Raw genomic sequence first — 11,750 nt, 5'->3', positions numbered from 1 at the left:
GGGGGCGGGACCAAAGCCTTACCCCCCAAGGATCCCAAATCGCCTCAACAAACCCCAAAACCGAAGCCACTCAAGGCGCGCTAGCTGGCGCTACTAGCCTTGGGCGCTAAGGCTGCCCAACTGGCTGCCTGGCCCCTTGGCTGGCCTGCCAGCTGGTCGCATGGGCCAGCAGCGAGCGCCAACAAGCCTCGCATTGATGCGGGCTACTGCTAGCACCTTCGCGTGCCAGCCCAGCAAGCAATGCTTGCTTGCTTGGCGTGGTGCGCTATGGTGCTGCGCCCTGTGCTAGTAGTAGCTAGCAAGCGATGCTAACGTGCATGCTAGCACACTGTGCATCCCGCACCAGCCTAGTGCTGCGAGCACCCTTGACTTGGTGCGTTGCGCATGCTAGCTTCCGTGCTAGCACCATTTCCCCTAGCACTCAGTTTGCTCGGGGCATTCCGATGTTAGGGGTATTTTAGTACTTTGTTGATTAATTGATTTTTACCGTCTTGTCTTTTAATAATTCGACTCGACTTGCAACGCTCGGTCTCGATGCTCCTAGCTCAATTTCCGATGTCTATGTTCATAATACTCGAGCGACTCATTAATTCCTTTCGGATTAATTTGTCGTGGCGGATCGTTACTTGCTTGGGGGTGACCCGAAGGGTTCAGTCGAGATCAAGCTGTAATATTAATTATACATTAATATATTACTGATCGGAAGCAGCATCCAACTAGGCATTCCAATCACTTGACCTCACTGAATAATTAGCTTTCTAATAATTTCGAACTCTCTATCGGAATAATACACTTGTTCGAAGGACACCATTCTTATCACTAGGGTTCCGTGCATTCCCCTGTTCGTTTCCTCTATAAATACCCCCCTCATTTCTGTAGTTTAGGGCACCAAAAATCATTATCTCTCTCCTTACACAAAAAATCATTCTCTTCTCCCTCTTTAGCCTAAATACTAGCCTCCCTATTCTCTCACCATACATCCCTTAAGCACTCCAAGGAGTCCATACTTGACCCGAGGTTCCGTCCTTAAACTAAGGCGTGAAAGGTAGAATTAAGTGAGGGTTTGGACCAAATCTACTCTACTTTTATTTAATTTAATTTTCATTTGATTTATTATTTATTGAAGTTACTAACAATTTATTCATGATGTAGCAATTCAATGAAATGCGGAAAGTGAGTAATTAATCATTTAATTACTCTTATTTTTATTCTTGTTGGTAGTATCATGATTAAGTTTATTTATACTTGATTTGACTAACAATTTATTATTGAACAACTTCCAATATTGATGTTGATTCTATTTTTTATTATTGATCACCATATTGCATGTTAAAGGAAATATGTAATTGAAAATCATGCTTAATAAGATAATTTGGACAACCGATTTAAGTTCCTTTTTAATCTTGTTATTTAATCGAAGTGATCACAATATTTTAGAATTATATGTTGCATTAATATTCAACCAATTTAGCCAAACAATAGTTTGGAGCAAATTGAATATTTGTTTGTATGCCTTTGTGATCACATGAAATACTATTCACAATAAGAATCGAGTAAAGGCCAATACGGGCGAATGTGACTCCATGACTCACTTCGTACAATCATCCCCGATCCTCCTTTCGTGGTTCCGAACCATATGGAGTTAATAATCTCATGGATTATGAATGGGGTGTAACCTTCACGGGTCAATTGTTATTGCCTATCGTTGTCCCTTAATCGCGATTGCCTTTTATGATCCGTGAACGGTTTACAAGTTCCTTCAAAATTTTTTGGCGGCTCCCTACTATTCTTGTCCCTAATCGTATATGTCAATTCCCACTTCCTAAGAGTGCCAAGCATATTCACACATACTTAACGTAGCCGCACTTCGATCAACGCCTATAGAACCACACTTTTATTATTGTTGGCATGATTGAAGGCATGTTCAATTAAACTAAATGTTTAATTGAGTTTGGAATATTAAGGGAATTTTATTATGGTTCATATAATTTTTATTGATGCTATAAGCATAAGGAAAGAGTTACTTAAGTGTATATGTACACGAGGGTTAACTTATATTTGGTGCCTTATTGCACTTAAGGTGTTTCCAACACCTAGGGATAGGATTTGTGGTGCATTATGCATTTAAAGTGTCTTTGACACCGACGTAAATTAAAAAAGGGTTCAACATTAAAGATTATGTGGTCACCAATTATTCAAGAATTAAATTGTCTGGTATGTTTGATTGCTTGAATGATTATAATGATTGATTGTGCTATGGTTTGAGAGTCATCACCAAGTCTAAAAATATGTAAATAACGTAAAGTGAAAGAGATTACGCACCAAAAATCTTGGAATGTATATACCTTGAGTATGAACATCTGGGGGGAATTATGGAGTTTTATATTTAACCATAACTTATACTGGAGTATAGGGCGCTGTACATTCCTTTTTATTATGCGCAGGAATTCTGCCACTTACGAGTGGTTCTTTATACTGGCACAGTTAGCTCCCGTGTTAGTACCCCTTTATTGAAGTAGGTTAGGGGAGAAACCCGTTCGATGTGTAATCATGCTAAATAAATTTTATAGTGGTATAATAGTTGGTCATTGTGTATGTTGTATGCTTGTAAACAGGTGTAACAAGGTAAGTTGTGTGATGATAGGATGAAAGCATGTTAGTGTGTTTTGTTTACGCTTATGTACTCAGCTTTGCTGATTGTGTGTTTATATGTTTGTTTGGCCTTATCTTTATCTTGGCCCTACGACGACCCATTTCTAATGGCGAGTAGTGGGGACAAGTAAAGAGGAGCTTTTCAGGTGATGAAGAATATTTATGATGGGCAAGGAGCGAATCATGTTTAGTTTCTATAGGAATATGATGTGGTTTAAATACTTTTATATTATTTTATATTATGCTTGTGAGACTAACGCAAAGTTTTTTAGTATTGTTTTGGTTAAATAAGGGCCTACAATGGTTCAAAGTTGTAGGTTGATTTTGTTTGACTTTGGTTTGACTTTACTTTTATTTGGTTTGACTTTTAAGTTGACTTGTTTTGAATGATTCTAGATAGTCTTCCGCTGTGTGTCTTTGATAACTGCCTTAGCCGTTTTCACAGTGGCGGTAATGTCTTAGGTTTTCCTATTTCGTATTTTAAAAAGGGCAAAACTTGTATTTTAAAGGAAAGGAATTTTTAGGATGTTACAAAGTGGTATATGGAAGGTTTGGTTGAGAATTTTATTACCAATAAGTCAAAAACGTGTTTAAAGTGTTTTTTTTTAAACTTGACCAAGTGCTTATTTAATTAAGTAATTTTAAAAGTGAGTTATTTTAACTTGTTTTTAATTTTAAGAGACCGAAAAATTATTTATTTATTTATTTATTTTTATATAAAGGTCCGAATTTTTTTTATTTTTATTTTTGAAAATCCAAAATTAAAATTAAAAAAAAAAAATTACCTTTGGTTGATCTTGAAGAAAAATTTTAAAGTAAAAATCAAAGGTTGTCCTATCTCTTTCAAGCTCTCGCTCGAATTTTCTCTCTCCTATATGCAGCTCAAATTGGGAACATGTATACAGAGTAGATCGACATGACTGAATTCGGTTTGCAATTGTATTGTACAGTGAAAAATTTCGGTTGATATGATTGAATTTTTGGGTGTATGAACCATAGATCTGGGTTCTTCAATAAATTTGGGGGAAAAGATAGTAGAGAGATGATAAAGATCAGATTTTAAGTTGATGATAAGAAAATCTCCATAGCATGTGATTGTCAAGCATTCTTTTTTGATAAAGGTGATTTTGGAGGGGGTAATTAGATGTTGTTGGCGTTTGGTTCACATAATTAAGGTATAAGGTATGGGTTTAGAATGGTTTAAACCCATACCTTATGTTTGTTTTACGATTTTTAAGAGTTTCAAACCCATGCCTCAAACCCCCAAGGTATGGGGTTTAGAAACCTTGGGGGGAGGTGGGTTTGGCTCATTCCCATACTTTTAGATATCAAATAAAAGAAAAAAATTGTATTCCATAAGCATACCAAACATATGGTATTAAGAATCAAGTTCCAAACCCATACCACTATAGTTTCATTCCTGATTCCAACCCCATACCAGTTTGCAAACCAAACGCCCCCTAAATGGGTTGATAATGTAGTACAAGTAAGGGTAAATTGGTAACTTTATATGTAAAAGTTGCCCAAAACAGAAATGGTGCAATAAATATGAAACTTCCTAAAATGATAAGTGGTACAATATAAAAATAACGGAAAAGTATAAATTTGGATTAATAAATTATGAATTAATTCTACCTAAGATGGTAATAAACATGGTTTCTATTTAATGAGATTTGGGGTTCAAATCTTCCGAATTAAAATTATCTAGCTCGTTAATCTAGGTCGGTTCAACCCGTAAATGGTTCCAGCCCAATTTCCAAAAATAAGAGTTTGTACTCTGGATCTCATCTAGGGGTGTCCATTATTCGGATAAAAACCGAAATCCAATCCAATCCAAACCGAATTATCAATTTGGATCGGATCCAAACTTTAAATCGGATCGGATCGGATTGAATTTTTTTGAAAATTCGGATTTTCGGATCGGATCGGATTGACCTTGTTCGGATCCAAAAAATCGAAATAACCGAATTATGAAAGCGTTATTTTTACAAAAAAAAATATTGTTAGTATTAATCATGTTAAACTATGTTCGTGATTATAATAATATTAATAATGTAATCTATGTTTTCAACACTTGTATAAATCATGTACTGCTATACTTTCAAGAATTGAATTTTATTATTGCAATTTTATTTTTGTAATTGCATTAGACCCAAAAAATTTAGTAATATATTTTAATTCGGATTTTCGGATTGGATCCAAATAACCGAATTATAATTCGGATTGGATCGGATCGGATTTGGTAAGTAATTCGGATCGGATTGGATTTGAAAACTAAAAACCGAAATGTAGTTTGGATCGGATTGGATTTGGGCTAAATCCAAACCGAAAACTGAATGGACACCCCTAATCTCATCTTAAAAATAAGAACAAGAGCCAACCTCAAAGTCGACGAAGAAGATACACAGAGCAGAAAGAGAGAGCAAGCAAAAATGGCGTGGAGTGCGACTGCGATCGGAGCTCTTCTTGGATTAGGCACCCAAATGTACTCAAATGCTCTTCGCAAACTCCCTTACATGCGTCGTAAGTCTCTCTCCATCTTCATATCTATTCAATTGCATAATTTCAAAACCCTAATTTCACCAATTTGGGTATTTTAGATCCTTGGGAACATGTTTTGGGAATGGGATTAGGTGCTGTCTTTGTAAATCAGCTTGTCAAATGGGATGCTAAGCTTCAAGTGGACCTTGATAAAATGCTTGAAAAATCCAAAGCCGCCAATGAGCGACGCTATATTGGTCAGTATTTTAATTTATTTTTTTTCAATTTTTGATCGATTTCTCATTTGGATGATGATGTATAACCTAATTTTTGTCATGGGTTTGAAGCAGTAATTAAATACCCCAATTAAGTTTTTGTAGTTGTTATATCTTCTGGACATATTTTGGGTTATTATGATCCTGAGTTGTTTTTGTGTTAGGTTGTTCTTTGGTTTATAGTGTTTAATTGCTCAAAAAATTTGGTTTCTTTGTTGTTTTTGCCTGTGTTAATGATTTATAACAAGAAATTTGTTGATTATTGATTATATCTTGCCTGTCTTAAGTTTTAAGTTTGTAGTTATTTTGCTTTCTTGTAGTGTTTCAAATGTCTGTGAAGTGTAAAGGACAAAAGCACAGCTGATTTAATTGTGTGATTGTTTTCAATTGGACTTTCGGGTGGGTCTGGTTGATTGTCCAACAGCTAAGTTGATTTATTTATCTAGTGCTATCAAATGTCTGTCCAGAAAGATGAACAACAGTTGACTTTATTACAGCTTTTAATTTATTTTCGGGTGTGTGTAATGTGTTTGTGTGTTGATTGTCAAATGGCTAAGACATTGTGATATGGGGCTGGATGAGTATTGCAGAATTTATTTAGAGCCATAAGAATTAAAGAGTAAAGAATGATGAAGACAATTGGCTAGTGCTGCAGGGTGATTAGACTGATTACCAATGCATACACTTTATCTAACGTTCAAACATTACATATTTTTTACCTTTGAAGATGTTCTTATTATTGGGGTTTTGAGTTTTTTGGGATAATCAGTGAAAAGACAAACAAATGAAAAAAATCTTGATCTCAACTTTTAATTAGATTAATTATGCAATTTTCAATCCCACACTAAGTTTGAGTTGAAATTGAATAATTTAAAAAATTGTAGCTCACAATAATGCGGATAGGAGAGATGATTCTCCCTGTTTTATAGGGTGGCTTAAATTCTTAGTTTACCTTAATGTCCCTAAGTAACTACTGAGAACAGCCCTTGGGTTACAATTACATAGTAAGATTAACCTGTCAAAAAATGAAAGAAAAAGCCGAAAATTGCCCATCAGACTTGTTGTGAATGGGGTAATGGATCCTTGTATGGGTCGAATCATTTGCCAAAACTGCAGATTCACAAATGGGGAAAATCCCCTGGCTATTGATGGAAAATCCAGTGGGCTGATAACCCTAAAATCCTCCACTAAAGCCCAAGAAACCACCTTGGGGCTCACCATGACGCCTGGCACATTTGTAATGTCTGCTTCAACCAAGTCTAATGCTCCCATCAGTCTATCCCTCCCCCAAATTACCCATATTATTTTGACTATTTGCACTAATTAGTATTTACACACCCTATGTACGACTCTTAGTTTGTTGCTAATATATACAAACAAATGTTACCATGTAAGGTGTCGGGTTTATCATGTATATTGTCAAAATATTAGCTTTTTATAATTTTTACTAACTGATACTAAAAGATATTGATAATAAAATATGTGAATCGGTAAGCATTGTTGACAGAGGGAGTACTTCATTATGCTATTGTGCATGTCTCCTTAGGCTCAAATTTGCCTTTTTTCCAAGAGTGCTGCAAATTTTTTGCTATCTATTGATGACCCTCTGTGTTGATGTCCACTTCCAAGTCTTTGATTTAGACAGCATATGGTTAAATTCAGAGTAGTTATTTTGCTATCTTTTAGGAGGTTAACTAAAAGGTAGATTGATATTGCTTTAAGGTTTTACTCAACAATGTTGGCTGGGTCTACTTCATCATCTAGATTGCTTCGTTCTGCCTGCTATTCTAGGTTTCCTTTTACTGCCTGATAGTGTCTGTAAGATATCTTTCTTTTCATTCATGTTCTTGGGGAGTATGTGTCCTCGTTAAAAATTTCCAATGGGAAGAGTAATCTTTTCGATATACTCTTCGACTATTTGGATACAAAGCTTGCTCTTTTGTTAAATGTTTTCCTTTTCTTGGATATTACGCTAACTCTTTCATTGATTAAAGGTGTGTTTTATTCACCTGATTTTACTTATCTAAATATATCTTTATCTTGTTTTTTTGAACTTATCAAAACCTGTTAGACCTTATCAGAACTTATTTTAGTTGTATACTATAGATGGGTAACCCTTATTAGTACTTGAATTATTTATTATGAATTTATGACAATAAGGTGAATTAGGCCTAAGGTCTACTTGTGTTTGCTTGGATTTGAAAATTATTTGAAGAAAAATGTTGTTTGTTGTCTAATTTTTTTGTATACGATGTTTTGGTTTCCTATAAGAAATGTTACATTTTTCCACAATTCTCTGAGTATTTGTTTCTGTCAAGTGCGGAAGAAATAATTACTGCCGAACCTTTTTGACGACTTTGGTTTTTTTTATTTGCCTTATTGGTGGCTGTATGATTCGTTGCTGCTAACAAAAGGGCTGAATTGATCTAGGCATCTAGCCCCATCAAGGGGCAGATGAGTTGTGGGGAAGGAATGTAGAATCATAGAAGGCATGAGGCCCATGGTAGGTTACAACCAGTAGCATCTTTTCTAAACTGTACAGGAAAATTTACCAGCTTTTTTGAAGATAGAATGTCCATCCATCGGTTGAAAAAGAATATAGGGATTAAATCAGATGCAAAATATTCATTAGTGGCTTAGTGCTATGTTTTACTCCTGTATTTACTACTATATGGAAAGTGGGGTGGTTACTGGTAACTTCAGCTGTGTTTCTTTAGTATTGGGGTTGCTTTTATCTCCTTTTCAGAACTTTTACAAATTTTCTGCTGTATATGGATACAAGCCTCTTCTTTCACATAGATGAGTATGTTCTCAATCTTCTCATCAAGTACTTTATCATGGGAACTCTGAGTTTATCATGTGTATTAGTAGACTCAAAATATTAAGTGTTGACTTTCGCATCTCTGCTACTCTTGCTTCTTTAATATGCCCATAGGTCAGTGCTAGACTGCTAGCATATTATTTAGATTGAAAATTACAAGTTTACACTAGCCGTTGAGAAAGATAGAATATTGGATGGCTTGGTGGGGTTTTGGGGGGGGGGGGGGGGGGGTGGTGGGTTATCAATGACTGTTCTGTAGGCAGATGCTCTTTTGTTGAACTTTGATGGATTTAGATTTTACCCATAACCTGAATTTGTCTTTACTGATGTGATCTTCAAAATGTTTCTTTTTCAAAATTATATAAAACAAAAGCTTTAAATTTTTCATTATGTCTACCCCTATTTTTTTTTTATTTTTTTTTAACCTAATAAATGGCAATCTTCTTATCTCCATCTTCTATATAAATGGTGGTTTTTGAACAAGATATATTTTTCTTTCATGTTTCTTTTCTTTTTTCCTCTCCTCTCTTAATGGAAGTGTCCGAGTGCACAGTGAAGGAACGGACGCGTGTCATGTGTCCGTGTCTGTGAAGTGTCGTGTCGACACGGACACTTCGCGATATTAGCCATGTCCGATTACATAGCTTGAAATCTTTCTTACTTCTAGCTAATAAATTATTATTTGAAAGACTGTGTCCTGCACTGCCCATTGTGGTACCTGCCACTTTGCTATACTTCGTATAACTTTTGTTATGGATCAGTAATTTGCAATTTAGTCATTTACTTGAACTTTAATGTATCCTTCATTATTTTTTTCGTTTCAAAGGAATTTTGCTCTGCTTTTCATTTTACATTTAACCTTAAATCATTTGACCTTTGGTGCTTGAAAACCGTTTTTGCATCTGCTACAGCTTGATGGAAGTTGTGGACTTTATGTTCTTTTACCCTTGTCTTTGTGTTTTGTGAAATCTGAGCTAATATCTAAACATGAAGCCTAATATCTACCTAGACTAGGTTTGGTACCCATGTGTTAGTCAAACATTAACATGGTAGTAACAGGTTGAAGGAAATTGTTCACTTTATTTATTTCACCCTTGTTATTGTGTTTATTTATCTGAACGTAATAACCTAAACTAGGTTGTGGTATCTACGTGTTAGTCAACAATTAACATGGCATTTAATTAGATTGGAGGAAGTAAAAAGGTGACATATGATATGTGGTAGTGGAAATGTTGTAACTATATGAGATGCTGGTAGGGAAAGTTAACTTGGGGTCTTTGAGATGCAAATTTAAGTAGATTTTTTAAGAGTTTGAGTGAGGCTTTACAGTAGTAAAGGTATTAACATTAAGAATAAAAATCATTTACAAAGATATTTATTAGTTAATAGCTTTATGAACTTACATTGCATTGGCGGGGTTACCTTTTATGCAGATTTTTATATTTCACTTGGGCCCTGTTTAGTGTTCACTTTATTTTCACTATATATATATATATATATATATATATATATATATAAAGGTTTTGATAAGGGTTGTAACTGTTACCCAATTTAAAATTACTACTAAAATAAGTTTTAATGAGCTCTAATAAGTTTGAATAAGATAATACGATGTGTTCAAAATAGTGAAAATCAAGTGAATAGAACACACCTTTAGATGATATTATTTAGAACACACCTTTAGATGATTTTCTTTTTATTTTTATTTTATTTTTTTTATTTATTTATTATTTTGGGGGGGGGGGGGGGTGCTTAGATGAAAATCATGAAATGTTGAAGAGCTTTTTCGACTAACTTATTTAATAGCAAAAGGGTGAAACTGGGAAAGTTGAGACAATTTTTAAAGATGCCATGATGATCAAGGGTTGCGGTACTTCCTAATATAATTCATGGAGCAGCAGTAAGGTACATCTTGGCCTGCATAAAGATGTGATTAAGCCTTCCATGTTAGGTAGTCTTTTTCTGCTTTGTGATAGGCACCCCTCCCCCTTTTTAGCTGACTGGTGAGGAGGTAATGTCTTTTCCTGTTAACCAGTCAAATGGGTCTCTAATCAATATATTAATAGATTTCCATTTTATGTCTTGTTTCTTAAAAAATTGGAAAAAAAAAAAAAAAAAAAAAAAAAAAAAAAAACCTACTGCATATGATAGTTTGAACTCTTGTAGTGCGTCACAAACTGCTTACCCTGGTTTGAGATTCACTGATTCAGTAAAGTATTTTTGTAAATGGAAATATTCTCTAGTGTAATTATCAAGGGAAATCTGGTTTCCCTCCCATATTTCGGTCTAAAAGGAAAAATTAAATGAATGTGTAGGCAAGTCATTTCACCTGTTTTGTTTTCTTCCCTTGCAGATGAAGATGAATAGCTGCTTTATGCGGATACAATCGATGTTGCATTGGTTGGAAGCTTAACCGGTTGCGACATACGACTAGTTTGAATCAAGTACAATTTTTGGTTTGAATTATGAGTTTGTTTAGAATCTCATCGTTTTTGATCATATTTTAATGTTTGTATCCTATTGGAGGATTTCCAATTGCGCATGCTGTGTGGCTGTTGCAAATAATGAAGGCATCTTTGGTTGTAGCTGCTGCCAAATTTGGAAAGAAGCTGAAATTCAAATTTGTTGGTGTAAAAATAAGAATGTCAGTGCTCCAAATCCCAAATTCTTAAAATTTACACTCTTTAAACAGACTTCCCGGATAAATTTCTACCCTTTAATTTCCTCAATAATTATCATAGACTATCTTCTTTGGCAAGGGAAATTTTATCCACCCAAGGACATTAGTCTTATAGTTCCTCCATTCCAAATTAATTGATATGTTTCTTTTATCACGTTTGTAAATGCATAAATTAAATTGAAAATATTTTTTAATTCACAAATGTTAGTCAAATAAGAGTGTGTAAATAATGATAAAGTTAAAACATGTCAATTAATTTGGAACAAAGAGAATAAAACCTTAGGAGTGAATTTCCCAATTTTAAACCCTTCTTATACATCTTTCATTTCTTTTTAGTTTCATCACTTTCTTAAAACAGAAATTTTAAATAAGTTAGATTAATTTCCTTCTTTACTTAATAAAACTCTCTTTATCTCTCTCTTATTACATGAGTTCATTTTTTTTTCCTTCTCTCTATCTCTCTCATCTCCAAAAATTGCCTAGGATATAAAGTGATGTAATTTTAAAAGAATTGGAGGAAGTAATTGTTCTCAATCTTACTCTTAACATTTAATATAAAACTCAACCTCGGAAGAACAATGAGTTATCTTTTGCGTCCTCTAATTGAGCTTGAAGCCACAACCTAGGATATTGAAACAATAACAATATCCATTATATGATTAATACTTCCTCCGTTCTATTAATATTGCAACAATGGACTTTTTGCACTATTTATCACTCTTGTTTGACCATATAATATGATTTATACGTTAATCAAAATATATTCATGTAGGATCTTGTTGGATTCGTCTCATAAAATACTTTTACATATCAACTTTTTTTTTATAATATTTACTCTTAC

At 34.3% G+C, this 11,750-nt stretch overlaps 1 protein-coding gene across 1 annotated transcript; it reads left to right on the top strand.

Annotated features, from left to right (window-relative positions):
• The first annotated feature begins 5,010 nt into the window (after positions 1-5,010).
• LOC145572243 (uncharacterized) lies at positions 5,011-10,961 on the top strand. Its single transcript, XM_081631240.1, has 3 exons — positions 5,011-5,175; positions 5,253-5,390; positions 10,583-10,961. Exons 1-3 carry the CDS (start codon positions 5,085-5,087, stop codon positions 10,594-10,596), a joined length of 243 nt encoding a protein of 80 aa, XP_081487366.1. The 5' UTR covers positions 5,011-5,084; the 3' UTR covers positions 10,597-10,961.
• The last annotated feature ends 789 nt before the right edge of the window (positions 10,962-11,750 follow it).

This window comes from Chenopodium album, chromosome 12 (assembly GCF_948465745.1).
Source record: "Chenopodium album chromosome 12, dcCheAlbu1.1, whole genome shotgun sequence".
Lineage (NCBI taxonomy): Eukaryota > Viridiplantae > Streptophyta > Magnoliopsida > Caryophyllales > Amaranthaceae > Chenopodium > Chenopodium album.
The sequence above is the reverse complement of the archived record's forward strand: the minus strand, read 5'-3'. Positions and strand labels throughout refer to the sequence as shown.

Excerpts from the sequence above, each read along its gene's own strand:
- LOC145572243 (XM_081631240.1), top strand. The coding sequence starts at position 5,085 with ATGGCGTGGAGTGCGACTGCGATCGGAGCTCTTCTTGGATTAGGCACC. Across the intron at positions 5,176-5,252 it reads CAAACTCCCTTACATGCGTC|ATCCTTGGGAACATGTTTTG; the intron begins GTAAGTCTCTCT and ends TGGGTATTTTAG.